Raw genomic sequence first — 18,446 nt, 5'->3', positions numbered from 1 at the left:
TTTCATGAGAGTAAAGCTGGAGAAGATGACAAAAGCATCACTTGGTGAGAAGGACATTTTGGTAACTTCTCAGCGTCATAAATGGTGATGGTGAACGGTCGAACTTCCCATCCAGTAATAGGTTGCCACGTCATGGGACAAAAAAACGTGATCTTTTTATTTTATTTTATTTTGCTGCCTAAAACGTGATTTTTTGTCCACTTACGAAGTGAGGTAAATTTAATTTAATTTTTAATGCAAACGAAGACTAAAGAGTGAAGAGAGTAAGAGACTCGTAAATATAAGAAAATTATGATTGCTGATCGTAAACTGATTTAGTTTTCATAATTTTGTCAGACACTCCCAAAACAAATATTTCAAAAAAGTTAACGAATATTCTGGTGAATCACTTGTATAACAGAGAACAAAGCTAAACATCGGTAGTAATCAAAGCTCGCTAAAAAAATATCTTATTGGAAGAAGAAACAATGCGAGAGACTCAGACAAAAAAAACTATATATATTTCTTTACTGAAAGCAAATATCGTCCGGAGGAAAATGGCATTACCGGACCAAAAATGATCAAGGCGAATCATCATCTTTTTCCTGAGGGCTTCCAGCGAGCCAGCCCCATACGCCACCCGAGCCCTGTCGTTTAGCGTTCATTGCAGCTTGTTCTGAGGCAGCCTTTTGACGTTGCAGGAGTTCGAGTTCCTTCTGTAGTGTTTCCAATGTTTGAAGCTTTTGTCTTAGCTCTGCAACATCAACCTGCAGATTCGGAGAAAGTGACCCAATTAGATTTGCTTTGTTTTTGTTCTTATGACGTGATGAAGCTTATCAATAAATGACAGAGAAGATATGTGATAGATCCAGTGGTTACAATGGATGAATGTTCTAATCAAGATTCCTATTCATCCTGGAATATGAGTATATGTAGTCATTAAATCACGGGTTTCACGAGATTCCAAATTCTGTAGGTTATGGTACAAAAGAGATGTGGCTACGGTTTAGTACCTCCAGTTTGAAACACCTTGATTGTTCGGCTGCAAGTTGGCCACGAACAGATTGAAGTTCCTACAAAATGTCAGTACAAAGTTAGGTATATCATATTCGAGGAAAAATTCCGAGATTTCAGATGTTAAATGTGAATGCAATTGGAAGACTGCTGCAACCAGTCTTTATGAACGATTGGTTCACCAATTTATTCATGTCGGCTTCTGTTTTAAGAAGGTGATAATATTAGTACCTTGTACAAATCTGTGTTTCGTAATTCTGCTTCTCCTAACTCTTGCCTTAGTTGGAGAGTCTGCATCCTCTCTTTGTTCAGTGATGCCTCCAGCTCTTCCTTCTCAGATTTAATAGTCGCAATAATGCGTTCGCTGTTTCCTTCAACCTGGGGATTAATCACCCAAAACATAATAAGAGTGCGAGAAGGTGATGATCCGGACTGGAGTAACTATATTCTGTGTCGACACAATCACTACCACAGCATATATGCATAAGATGCTTCAATTCTCTCAAACAAATCAAAAGGTGGTGCTATGCAAAATATATTAAGGAGGGAAATTTGACAAGAAGATACCTTTGATCCAGGGTTAACATTGTCCATGACAATTTCCCGTACCCTGCCTTCTTGGCTCACCTCAACCTCAGACTCAATGTCTCTGGTTGTGGCATTATTAACAGCAGAAAGACTACCTGGCAAAGGCGCTTCCAGAGTCTTTGTTTGCAATGTTGATTTGTGGCTTGGTTTAAGAAGATTAATCTAATGCCAGATAAGAATTAGAAGCAGAACTAAATGAAAAATTAAGAGAAATGAACTTATGGGTTCAGATCACAGTCCCTACTTCGTTATTGTAACGTCCATTGTATCCACCAAAAGCGACTAGTACATCTTCACCATTGTATGAACTCACCACTAAACTTAATCCCTGTCAGTAGCAAAGGAAAGGACGATGGAAATGAAATAAGCATGACTTGACTTTTTTCGAAGTCTTGAAAAGGCTTCTACCGTGTTTATTTGTATAGCTATCTGGGAATTAATATGGATAAAGTCTGTTTATTTAAGTACCTCGCTAGCAAGAGGTACACGTCCTTGAACTGAAGCAACGACCGACCATGCAAGAGTTGACATGTTTAGTACAACACTCTCCGATGCCCCTGCAGTAATTTGTCACAAAATTAGTCACCCCACACACACAAAAAAAAAAACCCAAGCAAATATCTTTTGTTCTAGGGGGTGATAAACAGAACGGTTGGGAAGAGAAAATTTCCAAGGGAAAAGTGCATTAACATACCACTCTTGTTATCACCGCCACCAACAATAAACCAGTTCTCCCCAATTGTCACGCCAGCATGTCCAGCTCTTGGAGTTGGTGCATCACCTTGCTGTGCTGGTCTTGACCACTCCATCTATATGTGACAATTATATCAGAGGCTGACAAAGCATGTTTGAGAGCAGCTGAAAGAATAGACTCTTAGCTTAACTTACAGTTTGCAAATCAAGGACATGCAGGTCATCGAAACAGGTTGCATGTGAGCCGCCACCAAAGATAAGAAGGAACCGTTCTGCATGCACTGCAGCAGCATGATCAGACCTCGGAGATGGAGATACACCCCTGCAATTTGACACCAATTTAAATCCTGAATTGCTAATCTTTCAATAACGACTAAGATACTAAAGGAGATAGGAGGTCGATTTCTAACATATTCATATTCTGGTTATATATCTAATCTTAAATGGGTTTGACTTCTTCGAAAGAGAACAAAATGCAGAAACATCATAAAATCTTACACGGCATCTATCTCATCCCAGGTCATCGTGTCTAGGTCAAGTATATGCAAATCGTTCAGAAGTGATCTCTTTGCATCTTGCCCGCCAAATATCACCAAGGTTTTACCCACCATTGTAACTGACTGGCCTCCACGTGAAACCTAAAAGCAAGAGATAATTATAAGAAAGTCTAAATTTAAGTAACCAAAATGCATATTTGACTTCCAAATTAGCAAGGAGAAATTCTGGATTTAGATGCACCTTAACCCTGAAGATATTATGGGAGGGTAAGGAAAGAAAACAACTTTTATTTTTTTGTCTTTTGACGGCCAAATTTTTTTTTGTATAAAACTGTAATATTTTCATACAAAGGTGACAGGAAAGCAAATGAGACAACATGAGAGAAGTGAAGATATACCGGTGGTTTTCCATATGTCTTTAACATTGACCATGTAATGGTATGGGGATCAAAGACCTTCACTGTGACAGGAAACAGTAGAAAGTGATATGTAATCATTGAGATTCCAGAAAAATCTTATAAATATGTGCAAATTATCGTCTTCAAAGGTATATAAACGCTAACCTTGCATAGATTCTGAGGGATCCTTTGTGTGACCACCGATAGACAGCAGCTTGTTGTCCCATGCTATCTACAAAACAAGCAAAGAAGGTAAGTGAATAATGTATAGCTAGAGTCTTCTTTATTACAAACTAATATAGCAAGTGACTTTCATGAAGAGAATACTTTGCTTTAGCTGAAACCCCTCTCCTGAATATTTCTGGGCAGGAAAGCAAAACGATAATAACAAAAACAAAACGAAAAAGTTAATAAACTTACCAAAGAATGACCAGCACAAGGAGCTAACAATGTCGGAGTTGATGTTTCCTGAGATTCTGTTGCAACCTTGGTTTCAACTCTTGACCAAGTCCAACTTTTTAAATCTAGAACCTGTATACATTCCACAGAAGCTTTGCTTAGGAACTGTCACCGGGACTGGTATTGTCAAGCTAGGAGCTGAATATCTCAATTACATTAGGAGCTTATGCTTATAAACCATAGAGGTTGCTTACATGAAGATCACCAAGGTAACGGCCATTGTGATTTCCACCATATATATACATCTTATCTTGAATAACTGCTGCGCCATGCTGAAAAAAATATAATAAACAAGACTTAGAAAAATACAGAAGATACATGAATGACATAACCTTTTACTTATTCTTCAAAAGAGAGAGAAAAAATAAATTACCTCGTAACGAGCTTTTGGACGCTGACCTGATGTTTGGGGTGCAGTCCACTGGTTATATACAGAAACAGTATTTGAGTCTTCTGAGACTACATCTTTATCTTGGGTTTCAGCCAAACGTCCATTCTCCGTAGAAATTGTTTTTGTCTCACTAAATGTGCTCCCATTCTCAACAACAGGCTCATCTTTTGCTCTCTGCTACAAAGATGAATGCACTAAAAAACTCAAATAATTTTCTTCAATCAAGCAAAAGATATGTGTAATAGTTCCCATGGTTTGGACATCGAATCCCATGGGATACCAAAACTTACATTAATTTGGACATCTACAACAGGATCTGGAATATCATTAGATGCCCTCGAATACCAACCAGGATCATCTTCCTGATAAAAATTGAGCAATAGAGAAGAAAGCAAGGTTATGCTCCAGTTAAGTCTTTAAAAAAAAAAAAAAAATAGACCTCTTTGTCGGTTACCTCCAGAATTTTCACAAAGAGACGCATTGCCTCAATGGAGGGCATGGTTCCGAGCCCCTGCCAACTAAGTAAATATGAAATGCTTCAGAACAGTAGCATGTGTATCTTTCAGGAAAGGAACGAGGACAACTTTAAAGTCTTATTTTCCTTTAAAAAGGATCGTAAGCATTAACAACCTCAGTAATGTAGACCAAAAGGTCCAAAACATAGGTAAGCACTTAGTTTTTTTCCCCAGGGATGCACATTCAAATCCTGCATTTCTATTTTCCTCTAGTAGCTTACACTAAAGTACTCCTTTCCCGTTTCCCTAATGCATTTGGATTCTTACGCTCTAGTAATTGATGAAATCTAAGACATCTCCTATTAATATCTACCATGAAGCATATTCCTACAAGTATGATTCACAAACGCAAGAATAGAAATAAAAGAACCAGTGATAAATGCATAAATGTTAATCGTAGATAAGTATGGGCAAAACACAGCACCCAATCTAACCTTTTCCATTTGCTTTGCTCCACTGGTCTCCAGGCACTAGGTTTCGGAGTGTTGCATGGTCCTACAGTAGCCTGTTTCAATGTTAAATCCAAGAGATCATCAGCACTGAGCCTATCTATCCCAGGGATAAAAACTAGTAGACTCGACATTATAATTAGTACAAGAGAACGTTTCTCTCTATGTTAAGGAACAGCCAGTTTCACCCCCTCGTAAGAAATTCATCTACGACTATACTAATCAAGTTATAGAATCAATGTAGATCCAAGTAAACTACGACTGACGGACCAACGCTCCCTGAGATCTAATAAAATAAAACTGTTTCAATCATGTTTCCAATCAAATCGTGATGAGATCTCGGGTAACATTTTACTGAGCATTTCGAATATACTAACCAGGATCGAAAATAACGATCAAGCACAGCTAATCAGACAAGTAAAGTGCGTCATTTCTAAAATCCGATAAGAATTCGGCGAGAGGAATATGAATCGGTGACTAAAACAAAGAAATCAACACCCAAACGACCAGATCTCGTGAAATTCAAAAGCAAAATCCACAATCGTGAGATCAACAATGGAAGAGATCAGAAATGGAAGTTGCTGACCTGCTGGTATAGCGCATAGAGAAGTAGTGCAGTATCATCGGGGAATTTCGAGATGACGTTTTTCGCCGACGAATCAGATCCGTCGAGACCGACATAAGATGCAGCAGCGTAGAACCTCTCCGGGTAAGCGGGACCAGAGGTTGCCCTAGGCATAGCCATTTGTCTCTCTCTCTGACTACGACCGCGGATTTGATCGGAGATGGAGAAGCCAATGAGCAGAGATAGGCGTTTTCTAGTTTCGTTTGTTCAAAGATACAAACTTATGATTACTTTAAATTATTTTCATTAATATAGAAACATATTCTCAAAATTTAATATTTAATTGATCAAAAATTATAGTAATTGCTTGGTGCAGTGTTTATATAGCGAGCGGCACGATCAAGAAGACATGATTATGCTCGAAACTTTTCTCTTTTTATTGTCACTTCGTATTTTTGACCTTAATCATCGTAATCAACTCAATAGTGTGAATTAATTAAGAAAAACAAAGAGACCCTATCAATATGAAGAAAAAATAAGCTTTGCTTTGTAGTATCTTGTTTCTTTTTGGGTTTTTACAATTTGTTTTCCGATCCTTTACATTCAAGAAATTATATTGAACGATTTCGCAGTAGTGTAAATTTCCGATTTCACCTCTGACCAAGCTGACTCTGGCGCTTGAGCGTTCAGTGTATAAAGCCGGCCACTGTGAGCGCAACAAACGGCTACATTATGCCGCCGGAAAAGAGGTGATTCGACTTTAAACTCCAACTCGTAGTACTTCAAGTTTCTCTCTGAATCTTGTCTGATACTTGATTCTAGCAAAGTTCCTTTCAAATCTGCTCGTTGACCAGATCCTGTCACTGTTCTTACTATTGCCTCTCCTACTTCTTTTGGCCCTCCAAACGCTTCGATTCTATATCGTAAACAATAAACACTTTCATAAAACAGATTCCGCTTCTTGAAATAAAATGACAATTGCTCGTCAAGAAAACATTGATGCTTATTGGCAAAAGAAAAAAAAAAACATTGATGCTCATCGATCTAGGTCACTTTATGATCTTAACAATCATAGCGAATCGGGTGTCTGCACTAACTTCTGTGATAGATTCAAAGTAGTAAAGAGAATCATGTACTTACATTGAGATATATTGTTTCACTTCAAACATGTACTAAATGTAATAAACAATCTTGAAAATTACAACTTTGAAACTAGTTGTTAGACCACTAAAATAATCGATCTAGTCTTACAATTTTTTCTCATGATCAATTAGATTTGTTTGCAAGATCTAGTAAACCATATCACTTAGTCGTTACCAGTTACCACAGAACAATCAAATGTTTCTACTATAAGAATGATGTTTTTTTTTTTTAATGACACGTCAGCTCTAGGGCGATTTTCTTGGCGACTAGGGTTTTCATTCTTTTTCAGCAAGCTAGGGTTTCAGCGGCGGCTTGCCGTCGGTTTCTCATGTCCGACCAGGTTTTACCAGTCTCTTCTGAGGCAGGAACAGTTGGTTCTCCATCTGGATCTGTCCAGCAAAAGTCCTATGCAGCAGTAGTTACTAAACGGCCTTCTCTGAAAAAAGATGAATATGAAGTCTCTGTGCAAGACGGTGTCCCAACCATTGCAGTTCCGAAAGAAGTTATCACTGAATCTGTCCCTCTCTGGGATGATTTTCTGGTGGGACGGTTCCCATCACAAGCTCCGCATGTCGCTAAGATCCATGTCATAGTCAATAAGATCTGGACTCTTGGGGACAAAGCAATTAAGATTGACGTCTATGAGATAGACTCTACTTCAGTAAAGTTTCGAATCCGTGACTCCGCCACGCGTTCGAGAATAGTCAGAAGAGGGATGTGGAACATTGCTGGTTTACCAATGATTGTTGCCAAGTGGTCTCCGATTAAAGAAGAAGCCCAGCCAGAGATTAAAACAATGCCGTTGTGGGTCACAGTGAAGAATGTTCCTCATTCCATGTTCTCCTGGGATGGTTTGAGTTTTATTACAAGTTCAGTAGGAAATCCAATACGGTTACATCCTGAAACAGAATTATGCACAAAGTTTGATGAAGCTAAAGTTTTTGTTGAAGTAAATCTTTCGCAAGACGTTCCAAAGTGTCACAGGTTCAAAATTGAGGAGGAAAAAGATGTTATCGTGGAGTTTATTTACCCCTGGTTGCCTCCCAAATGCACTTGTTGTAGTAAGTGGGGTCACCTAGTGGATGTTTGTGTGAGTAAGCTCAAGCCTCCAGCGCTGGTGATAGAAAGTGAGCTAGAAGAAGGTGAAGTTTTAGCGGATCCTTCTGCTTCTGCTACCACAGTGAGAGTTGCTGACCATGAGTCAGCTAATAGTGGGAATAAAGAGGATGGGATTCAGAACTCGATTTTGATTTCTCAGGAGGTTTTTGAACAACAAGTGGTAGCAGAGAAGGTGGTACCACCAGAATCTCAGTCGGAAGGAGATGGTTGGTCCATAGTCTCCCCAGGTAAAGGAAGCAAAAGTACAGAAAAGTCAAATGGGAAACCATTAACTTTTGGCCAAGCAACAATTTTATCCTCTTCTCGGTACTCTGTCCTGAGTGATCAGGAGGAGAATGGGGATAAAGATGAGTTCCCCACAATCTCCTCAGAGGAAGTCATTGAGACGGAGCGAACGAACTCTATTGATGACGTTGTCTCTACTCAAGCGATCGAAAAGAATTCCACTTCGGATAAAGAGAAAGCAGGAGCGGTGAGAGTAAATCTTCCTCGCTCCTCCAAGAGTTCACACAAAGTCCTTTCGGAGTCTTTTACTCAAAAAGCTAGAGACAATGTCTCCAGCAATTCGAGCAGAAGAAACTCCAAAAAACATCATTAAATGTCGGGGTTCTTCTGGAATGTGCGCGGTTTTAACAAATCAAATAAACATTCCGTTGTTCGTGATTGGGTGAGAAAGGAGTCTTTAACTTTTGGGGGTTTATTAGAAACGAGGGTGGATGAAACTAGTGCTAGCAAGATCATTTCTAAGGTATTTCCTGGGTGGTCTTCTATGACTAACTATGAACACCATCGTTTGGGACGAATTTGGGTTATTTGGAAGAGTTCGGTTCGTGTCACTCCGGTTTATAAAAGTGGACAAATGATTACTTGCTCTGTTTTGACTGAAGAGAATGCAGAGGAATTTTTGGTTTCTTTTATCTATGCTTCAAACTATGTGGATGAGAGGCGGGAACTTTGGGAAGACTTGAGAAATCATTACAATATGCCAATGTTCCGTACCAAAAGTTGGATGATTCTTGGTGATTTTAATGAAATTCTGGAGGGGGAGGAGCATTCAAATTTTGTTACTTCACCTTTTATTCCGCAGGGTATGCGAGATTTCCAAGAAGTCGTTAGAGACTGCTCTCTAGCTGATATGAGCTATCATGGTCCGGTGTTTACTTGGTCAAACAAGAGAGAAGAGGGGATAATAAATAAAAAGTTGGACAGAGTTCTTGTTAATGAAGAATGGAATCGTAAATTTCCTGCGGCTTATGGCACTTTTGAAGCAGGAGGGTGCTCGGATCATTTGCGGTGTAGAGTAACGTTGGCCTCTGCAACTCCGATACCAAAAGGTCCTTTCAAGTTTAATAATGTCCTCACCACAATGCCTGAGTTTTTGCAAACTGTCCAAGACTTTTGGGCTGGTACTCCCGTGCTTTATCATTCAACCTCTGCTATGTTTCGATTTTCGAAAAAGCTAAAGAGTCTAAAGCCTATTCTCAAGTCTCTAGGTCGAAATAAGCTTCATAATCTGTCTGTTCGTGTGGATCAAGCCTATACATCCTTATGTGAGAAGCAGAAACTCGCTTTGGAAACAGCTTCTTCTGAAGCAATTGCAGAAGAAAATCAAGCTTACACTCAATGGAATTCTCTAGCAGTCTTGGAAGAAGGTTATTTGCAGCAAAAATCTAAGTTGCATTGGTTGGATGTAGGAGACCTAAATAATAAGTATTTTCACAATAGTGTTAAGGCCAGGATCGCCATGAATTCAATCCGAGAAATTTTATGTTCTGATGGCATTGTGCGTACGAGCCAAGAGGATATAAAAGAGGAAGCCGTGCAGTTTTTTAAAAGGTTCTTACAAGCTAAGCCAGAGGATTTTGAGGGCTCTAGTGTCAGCGAAATCCAGAGTCTCTTATCTTATCGTAGTTCAATTTTGGATCACGAAAGATTATTGAGAGATGTCACTGAAGAGGAAATAAGAAAGGTTCTATTCTCTATGCCGCAGCATAAATCTCCAGGTCCCGATGGTTATACAGTGGAATTCTTCATACATGCTTGGCCGGTTTTGGGTAAAGACTTTGTAATCGCTATACAATCTTTCTTTCTGAAGGGTTTCCTGCCAAAAGGTGTAAACACCACGATTCTAGCTTTAATTCCTAAGAAGCAGGAGGTTAGTGGTATGAAAGATTATCGCCCAATTTCTTGCTGCAATGTGTTGTACAAGGTCGTCTCGAAGCTTATGGCTAATCGGCTCAAAGAAATCCTCCCTGCCTCTATTGCGCCAAATCAATCTGCTTTTATTAAAGACCGATTGATGATGGAAAATCTGTTGCTAGCTTCAGAACTAGTGAAGGATTACCATAAGGATTCAATATCTAGCCGGAGTGCTCTTAAGATTGATATCTCGAAAGCTTTTGACTCTGTACAATGGCCTTTTCTGATAAATATTCTAAAAGCTATGTGCTTACCAGATATTTTTATCCATTGGATTGAACTCTGCATAAGTACTGCTTCTTTTTCGGTTCAGGTGAATGGAGAGCTCTCGGGTTTTTTCCGCAGTGAACGGGGTCTTCGCCAGGGCTGTTCTTTATCTCCATACCTCTTTGTCATCTGTATGAACGTTCTCTCTTGTATGCTTGACAAGGCAGCTGAGGGAAAACGGATTGGTTATCATCCTCGGTGTCGTAATATGAGTCTCACACACTTGTGTTTTGCCGATGATATAATGGTGTTCTCAGATGGAACTACTAAATCCATCAAGGGCACTCTTGAAGTTTTTGATAGGTTCGCGGCTATGTCAGGGTTAAAGATAAGCTTGGAGAAATCAACAGCCTTCATGGCAGGAATCTCTCCACGAGCTAAGGAAGCTATTCTTCAACAGTTTCCTTTTGCGTTAGGTACATTACCGGTTAAATATCTTGGCCTGCCTCTACTTACTAAGCGAATGTCGCAGATGGATTATCTTCCTCTTGTTGAGAAGATACGAACTCGCATTACATCCTGGACCACTCGGTTCTTGTCTTTTGCGGGTAGATTACAACTGATCAAGTCTGTTCTTTCTAGCATCATTAACTTTTGGTTCTCTGTTTTTCGATTGCCGAAGGCTTGTCTTGTTGAGATAGAGAAGTTGTTTTCAGCTTTTTTGTGGTCTGGTCCTGAACTCAATGCTAAGAGAGCTAAAGTAGCTTGGTCGGAAGTGTGTAAGCCAAAAAAAGAAGGAGGGCTGGGTTTAAAGACTTTAAAAGAAACGAATGAGGTTAGTCTTTTGAAGCTTATATGGAGAATACTGTCGGCTCGGGATTCTTTGTGGGTTCAATGGCTCTCTAAAAACTTGATACGTAAGGAATCGTTTTGGTCTGTTAAGGGAAATTCTTGTATGGGATCTTGGATTTGGAAAAAAATACTTCAGCAGAGAGACAAAGCTAGTCAACTCCATCGAATGGAAGTACGTTCTGGAACTTCCACATCCTTTTGGTATGATCATTGGTGTCCGCTTGGCAGACTTCATCAACTGTTAGGGCCACGGGGAATAATAGATCTGGGTATTGCGAGTCATGCTACAGTTGCTGAGGTCATGAATACTCATCGGAGAAAGAGACATAGAGTGGATCTTTTAAATCAGATTGAGAATTACATAGCGTTGGCTATACAAGACAGAGGCACGGAGAGTGATCGCTCACTTTGGAAACAAAAGGAGGACAGCTTTAAGTGCTCTTTCTCTTCTTCAACTACTTGGCAGCGAATAAGAACCATAAACCCAAGCTGCGATTGGTATCGGGGAGTCTGGTTCTCTTCTGCTACTCCGAAATTCTCGTTCATCACTTGGCTTGTTTTTCAGAACAGACTTGCGACGGGTGATAAACTCCGCAAATGGAATTCTGAAGCTTGGCATAGTTGTGTGTTCTGTGATGAGGAATTGGAGACACGAGATCACCTTTTTTTTTCGTGTCCCTTTTCCTCTCAAATCTGGTGCTCTTTGACAAAAGGTCTTCTTCATGGTCGACGCATCTCGAGTTGGAGCCTTATCACTCCACATCTGCTGGATACATCCCGTCCGTATCTACATCTCTTCACTCTTCGTTATACTTTCCAAGCAACGATCCACAGTTTATGGCGAGAGCGTAATAGTAGGCGACATGGGGGGCTTGCTATCCCGGTAACGCAACTTGCAAAGATCATCGACAAGAATATTCGAAACAGATTCAGCACGGCTATAAAGTCTGGGAATACACGACTCCAAGGCGGGCTGCAGTTTTGGTTTCAAATCCATAGCTAGAAATCATTCTAATTGTTCTTAACTCTTTTAGATTCTTTTAAATCATGTCGCATTCATTGTAACAATCGTTTTTTTGGGTGAATATATTTTTACATTCTTTCAAAAAAAAAAAAAAAAAAAAAGAATGATGTTTTTACTTACGAGAAACTGGGTGAGACAGGGGAAACGATAACACTGACATTAAGCTCACCGGTCGAACCGGGCGGTCCAAATGCAACAACCGGTTCATTAACGTTTTTCCGGCGACTGTTTCTTGCCGGAGGAAGGTCTAGCGAATTCTCCCGTTCTGACTTCTCCGCCGCTCTATACAAAAGCGTCTGGTCTCCAACCCACGTAGCCGGATATATAAATTCTGTGATTACAAAATTGACAATCATTTGATTTATCTTCCAATTGGTAATATCTTAAACCGGAGAAATTCGATGACTTACTAACCGAATCCTTCAACCGTATCGATACATCTGCTATATCCTCCAATCGGATAAATGACGTCGAGTTTTAGATTCCGGCCTATCCCTGGCGATAAACCGAGTATAAAACTCGTGGTTCCTCCGAAATTCGCACCAATCGCAAGAACAGAGGACGATCCTACACCCAGAAGAAGCCGTCGGTTGAATTTCTCAACCAGTGGAGAAAACTCCTCGGCCGGGGTAGTTTTCAGGTCACCGGAGGGTTGTTGAGCGATTAAGAAGTTGGAAAGTTTTACATTAGTGGGAGATGAGTATAGTAGAGAGAAATAAGGTTTCAGAGACATTTCTCGTCTCTGTTCGTTAAGTGAGGTCGCTGAGTGTTGCCGTCGACTCTCTTATCACCTCGAGAGGGAGATTATACGACAACGTTTTAATACAATTACCAACGGTGGCGTTTAGAACAACAGCCGAACGGCAGCGTTTAAAGAGAATCGCTCTCCCAAAAATATGAATTGCTTTTCAGTACTTCACTATCCTTTAATTTACTTAGAGACCCTTAATCATTAATACTTTTCAGTACTTCACTAAACTTAACATGTATACACTTCAACCCAATTTTTTTTATATTTAGATAAGTTATATATTATGTATCAATATGTTTGTGAATTCTTATCGAGAATAATCTATTGGAGGAGGAATTGTGCTCTTATTAATTGGTGAAATGAACTTGAGTTAAGAAAAAGAAAAAAGCATTGAATTTTTAAAGAAGGATTTTCTAAAAACAGGTTCAAAATGGTGATATAAGTAGTTTGTTCTGTTTTAACATATACCACACTATATGCTTTAAGGATCATGTGTATTATAATGATGAATGTAAGAACTCCAAAATAAAATAAATAAAAAGATGGTCGATAGTAGTTTATACTTTATAGAAGTGGTAAGGGCTGCATATCATCATTCGAATTTTAATCAGCACTGTTACCGAAGAAAAACAATAGTATATATATATATATATGTATACAAATAAACTAATCTTCAATGAGTTCAACTAAACAATGGAAACTTTAGTTAATTATATTGAATTAATCAAATAATTTATGGATACGATCGAAGCCGAATTATATGTAGCAAATGATGTAGTATATCAACCTTTATGATGTATATATGAATGCTTCCGATGAACCCTAAACATTGACAAACGACAGTTGGATTTCTTCTAACGTTAATCTTCGAGTCTCCGGCACCAAGCACCATGTGAATACAATTGTTGCTCCACAGATTATAGCGGATATTATAAAAGTCCCTGCAAGTTATTTTTATTTATATAGACAGGATTAGCCATTGCTTTTTTCTTATAGCACACGATTAAGCATGTTAGTCTAGTATTATATATATACAAAAAGAAAAAAGAACATGTTAGTCTAGTTAATTCAAATTTAACATATGAAAGAAAAATTAACATCCTTAAAAGAAAAAGTTATAAAAGAAAAACTAGAGACGTATACGGTATACTTGCATGCATGAAAGAATTAAACAAAAGACTTGCATGCATGCCTACATGCCTAGGCAGCGATTTAGGATTTAGCAAATCATTTATGCATTTGTATATATATTTGCTTCGGTTTATTCAAGTAAAACTAATAGAATATTTTGATTTGTAATCGAATGTGTATATGCTTTATGTTACTCACCGCTTGGGCTCCAAACCAACATAAAATTGAAAGCATAGTTGGCGATCCAACCAGTGAACCAATTTGCTATGGTCACTAAACTCCCAGCTAATACCTTTATATCCATTGGAAATATCTGCCAAGAAAGTAATTAACATAAATAATAATAATTAACAAATGATCATCGGTATGACTATAATCCAAAAACATCTGTAAAATAGTATGTTTGCTCATATGTGTATACCTCAGACATTATAATCCATGGTAACGCTCCCATTCCAATTGCGAACATCATCGTAAACGACTGTTTGAATGATAAATTGTTATAGCTAGTCAAAATTTTGAAAATTTAACAATAATCAATATATATATATATATATATATATATATTGTGAGTTTTGACTTTCATATTATTTTTGATCAAGTATGATTGCCTAAAAAAAATGGCTGTCTAATTTGGTTTAGTGTACTTGAGATATTAAAGAAAAACAGAATAACACATTTGAAGTTTGTGTAAATATATAGTTTGATAGAGTTTTTAGATTATAAATTAGAGTGAAATTCAAATAGTGAAAAACTTACCAATATTCCAATGAAACAGAAAATTGGAGTAATTTTTCCAATTCCCGGGACATCTTTAACTCCAAACGCTACTGCCAATGTGATACAGCTTAAACACAACCCCAACGCTGAAGTCTGCAAATTCGATGTATGAAAATAAAAATTTATCTTATTTATGGACTATTTTACTTGCACAGTAAAAAAAAAGATAGACTGAACCTAAAAGATTTAAATTTTTCTAACCATAAGAAGTGGGCGTCTTCCCCATCGATCCACGAGGATTAGACCCATTAAAGATTTTGGTACCTATGCATATGATCATTAATAAGAAATTGGGGTCAGGATGTGAGAATACAATTAATGAAGCAATCATATATAATATTTTTTTTTTCTTTTGTCAAAGTGCATTTAAAACAGAAAAATATCTATCTAATAAATTTTTACGTACGACGATAAGAGATAACACCATCATCCCAATCCGAGCAGGAAACCCTAGAAAATCAAAGGATTAGTTTGAAAAGCAAAAAACAAATTCCTAACTAAATTATAAACAATTCAATTAGGAAATAAATCTGATTACCGGCAAGTTTAAATAGAGTGCTTCCGTAAGAACTTATTCCTGCAGTTCCACATAACTGTTGCAGAAGCATCAAACCAATGCCGATCTAAACAAAAATCAACCGAATCCAAACAAAACAAATAATTTGTTATTCAGTTCTTATATAAAAATCAAGATCACTAGAATATATTTAATGAATGAATAAAACTCTTCTTTTCTTACTGTAAGTTGATGAGCATATCTCTTTTCGAAAAGACTACGAATGTTGATATTCGAATTTTTCTTCGAAGCTTCAACTGAAATCTACAAATTTAAAACAAGTATAAGTGAGAATTTTTGCTTAGGAGTAGATTGTTTTTCTTTTTTCTTTTGGTGAATGAATGATCTACAAGACTACAAGTGATTTTAAATATATTTATGTCAAACATCTGTATTTTGTGGGACTGATTTGTACGTATGAGTACCTTGATTTCGCAAGCTTCAGGCACAATATCGTATTTTCTTCCTCTTAACTTTTGAAGAACTTCTTCACATTCTTTATCACGACCTTTTTTCGCCTGTAAATATTATGTTCATATATTATTATATATTTACTTACAAATTACAACAATCATGTTCATGGATATAAGTTTTTCACGATTGATTTATATGACTAACCAGCCATCTTGGAGACTCAGGTATGAAGAACAAACCAATAACTTGTATCCAACATGGAATACTACCTGGTTAATTAGATATCTATATTTTAGTTTAGGGCAAATAAAATAATAATCAGGAGAAATGAATCTTTAAAATCGGGATAGTTGATGGGAATGAATCACCTATTATGGCTAAAGTTCTCCATGACAAGAAATTTCCAAAGTAATATACGACTGCAACTCCACAGTTTTGCAAAAGCTGTGAAGTATTGATGTTAGAATAAATAAGTCAAATTTATGTATAAAATGATAATATACGTCTAAACTTCGATTTTAAATAGGTAAGTCACCTGATTGCTAAATGTAAAAGCCCCTCTTACGTGCTTGGGTGTTATTTCTGCAATATATACAGGAACCTATACAGAAAATATTTATGGTTACGACGATATATATATATATTTTTTTTGTCATCTTTTCAGGAAATAGCTTTACCACGTAGCTAATGAGACCAACTCCAATTCCCACCAAAAATCGCCCCATGTCAAGCCAAATAATATCCTGTGTGCCAAAAAAGAAATTTAAAATAAGAATTATATACTACAAAAAAACATAGACTATATTACTAAAATGGTGATAAAATATACAATTTTGTTAAACTTGCAAAAATAAAGAAGAATATAAGTTATGGAGGGAACCTTGGCTAGTGAAATTGCAAGCCAACCAGTTATGCAGAATAAATCAGCCACCCACAACGTCTAAGAAATATTGTAAGACAAAAAAAAATGAGGGTGTAGAAATTTACGATATAAATTTTTGGGCTTACGACAAAATAAAAGAAAGATAGGGGTGATTTTGAGAATAATTGATACTTACCATTTTATGACCGAAGGCACTTGCAGCTTTGGCGCTGAATATTGCACCGATCATTCCTCCAAACGTCGACAACGAACCAAACAGCGAAAACTGTAAACATAGTTCTCAAGAAATTAAAATTAACTAGTCATCACTGTAACAATATGAGCTCGTACAGTAGTCAACTTTTTCTATTTTGTTACCCCTAAATAATTTTTCATTTGATATAAAAAAAAAGCGATGTAACTAGTAGTTTCAACAAAATACGTATACGTTTGCGTGTATCCATCCACTTGTAAAATTGGAAGAATTGACTGAAAAATTATATTAATGTTGTTTCCCATAAAAATTGTGATGAAAGTTGGACTTACTTGTGCGAGAGAAAGATCCAAGTCTGACATAATGGAGGACATTGTATCTGCAGTATAACCTATCTGTGAACCATAAGATGATAGAAATAATTAAGTTGTTCTTTTTTAACTCTATATACATAATGAAGTTATAAACTCTTACTTTAATACAATTACTTGAATTTTTTTTTAACCTTTACTGTGGTTAGAAACTTGAAATTTAAAAGAGATGTCGAGATAAGATATGGCTATAGGTAGCACGTACTATCAATCCAACATTTTCGAGGTCCACAAGATTGAAGATATGAAGAGATAATATATAGTATAGAAACTATATTATTACCTTTTTCATCTTTTGTCAATATATATAAACTTAGCTTTTAATTCGAAATTAAGTATTACAAATCTGAGGCCAAAAATCATCATGGTTTTGATTATCTGCGTTAAAATAATTTCTAAACAACAATCTTGTTGAAAGACAATAAAGTTTAGTATATAACATTAATGCTAAAGAAAAGAAGTTGGTGGTTTGAATCTGTTCCTTAGCTCATTATACCTCTGGCCTAGATCTGGAATTTGGTTCTAATTAATAGGAACATCTATATGAGAGTGCATATATAGAGAAGAAATAGAGAGCTAGAGAGAGAGAGAGAGATGGGTACATACGGCAGCGCCAAAGGTGAAGGAGGCAGAGACAATGATGAAGGTGGAGAAGATAAGAAGTGGAGTTGTATTTGCACTGTCTTCCTTTTTTGCCAATAACAATCCTTTCTCCATATTATTCTCTCCTTCCATTTTCTTCAATCAAACCCTAATTAAGAACAAGAAACAAAGAGATAAAATATTTGCGTGAAGTAGAATGTTTTTTCTTTCTCTTCCCTATGATATATAGACTAGCTAGCTAGTATAATAGCTAGGATTGGTTAACCACAAAGATGGAAATAAATATCATGCTATGTTGTGATGTAAATGCATCTGGTTTTTATTGAGTCTAGGTTCATGTTCATTGTTTGTATCAACCAGCGTACGGTTTATTACATTTTGGTTTAAGGATCCGGTTTGCTTTGGTTATATGCTGTTTAAGTCATTCATCTGAATAAGATTCCCTCAACAATAAGGCCGTTAGCCTAAAATCGTCGGTTGCCATTTTTCTTGTTCGAACTTATTTATGGACTATAAGACAGAAACATCAACTTGTGAAAACCGTTGAAGTGCAATATAAAAAAAGGTTCAATCATTTTTTCGTAAAGAAGAAAAAAATAAAAGGAGAGAAGAACGGACACGTCATTTTAGTTCGAGACAATCACGAAACCATAGTACACATGTGGGTGTGGC

At 37.1% G+C, this 18,446-nt stretch overlaps 4 protein-coding genes and 1 pseudogene across 9 annotated transcripts; 1 reads left to right on the top strand and 4 right to left on the bottom strand.

The window, feature by feature from the left end:
• Positions 1 to 2: 2 nt before the first annotated feature.
• Positions 3 to 134, bottom strand: AT3G05425 (uncharacterized protein; the record flags this gene model as incomplete). Its single annotated transcript, NM_001125109.1, has 1 exon — positions 3 to 134. One exon carries the CDS (start codon positions 132 to 134, stop codon positions 3 to 5), a length of 132 nt encoding a protein of 43 aa, NP_001118581.1.
• Positions 135 to 271: 137 nt separating this feature from the next.
• Positions 272 to 5,937, bottom strand: ACBP4 (acyl-CoA binding protein 4). 2 transcript variants are annotated; one of them, NM_202498.2, is made up of 18 exons: positions 5,570 to 5,937; positions 4,969 to 5,039; positions 4,474 to 4,537; positions 4,310 to 4,381; positions 4,002 to 4,196; positions 3,823 to 3,900; positions 3,590 to 3,700; positions 3,335 to 3,401; positions 3,170 to 3,231; positions 2,773 to 2,912; positions 2,470 to 2,596; positions 2,276 to 2,390; positions 2,050 to 2,138; positions 1,826 to 1,909; positions 1,561 to 1,743; positions 1,225 to 1,371; positions 993 to 1,052; positions 272 to 746 (listed from the first exon to the last, which is right to left on the bottom strand). In NM_202498.2, exons 1-18 carry the CDS (start codon positions 5,726 to 5,728, stop codon positions 561 to 563), a joined length of 2,010 nt encoding a protein of 669 aa, NP_974227.1. In that variant the 5' UTR covers positions 5,729 to 5,937; the 3' UTR covers positions 272 to 560. The 2 variants fall into 2 exon arrangements, with proteins under 2 accessions (NP_974227.1, NP_187193.3); NM_111415.5 differs by having other exon boundaries at positions 278 to 746; positions 4,002 to 4,193; positions 5,570 to 5,830.
• A 135-nt stretch (positions 5,938 to 6,072) lies between these two features.
• On the bottom strand, positions 6,073 to 12,935 carry AT3G05410 (Photosystem II reaction center PsbP family protein; the record flags this gene model as incomplete). Of its 3 annotated transcripts, none has more annotated exons than NM_001161120.2 (3): positions 12,507 to 12,935; positions 12,213 to 12,423; positions 6,073 to 6,464 (listed from the first exon to the last, which is right to left on the bottom strand). In NM_001161120.2, the coding sequence occupies exons 1-3, from the start codon at positions 12,823 to 12,825 to the stop codon at positions 6,152 to 6,154; spliced, it is 843 nt and encodes a 280-aa protein (NP_001154592.1). In that variant the 5' UTR covers positions 12,826 to 12,935. The 3 variants fall into 3 exon arrangements, with proteins under 3 accessions (NP_001154592.1, NP_001326810.1, NP_187192.1); NM_001337583.1 differs by lacking the exon at positions 6,073 to 6,464 and adding an exon at positions 11,876 to 11,960 and having other exon boundaries at positions 12,507 to 12,908; NM_111414.2 differs by lacking the exon at positions 6,073 to 6,464 and having other exon boundaries at positions 12,109 to 12,423; positions 12,507 to 12,908.
• Positions 7,020 to 12,071, top strand: AT3G05415 (annotated as a pseudogene; the record flags this gene model as incomplete). Its single annotated transcript has 1 exon — positions 7,020 to 12,071.
• A 453-nt stretch (positions 12,936 to 13,388) lies between the features above and the next one.
• Positions 13,389 to 18,162, bottom strand: AT3G05400 (Major facilitator superfamily protein). Of its 2 annotated transcripts, NM_111413.5 has the most exons (17): positions 17,778 to 18,162; positions 17,133 to 17,195; positions 16,783 to 16,872; positions 16,605 to 16,664; positions 16,402 to 16,467; positions 16,260 to 16,325; positions 16,093 to 16,168; positions 15,929 to 15,993; positions 15,736 to 15,828; positions 15,494 to 15,574; positions 15,293 to 15,377; positions 15,161 to 15,204; positions 14,956 to 15,018; positions 14,734 to 14,847; positions 14,396 to 14,455; positions 14,173 to 14,287; positions 13,389 to 13,784 (listed from the first exon to the last, which is right to left on the bottom strand). In NM_111413.5, the coding sequence occupies exons 1-17, from the start codon at positions 17,904 to 17,906 to the stop codon at positions 13,666 to 13,668; spliced, it is 1,389 nt and encodes a 462-aa protein (NP_187191.2). In that variant the 5' UTR covers positions 17,907 to 18,162; the 3' UTR covers positions 13,389 to 13,665. The 2 variants fall into 2 exon arrangements, with proteins under 2 accessions (NP_187191.2, NP_001189814.1); NM_001202885.1 differs by lacking the exon at positions 16,605 to 16,664 and having other exon boundaries at positions 13,432 to 13,784; positions 17,778 to 17,941.
• Between the last annotated feature and the right edge of the window lie 284 nt (positions 18,163 to 18,446).

This window comes from Arabidopsis thaliana, chromosome 3, assembly GCF_000001735.4.
Source record: "Arabidopsis thaliana chromosome 3, partial sequence".
NCBI lineage: Eukaryota > Viridiplantae > Streptophyta > Magnoliopsida > Brassicales > Brassicaceae > Arabidopsis > Arabidopsis thaliana.
The sequence above is the reverse complement of the archived record's forward strand: the minus strand, read 5'-3'. Positions and strand labels throughout refer to the sequence as shown.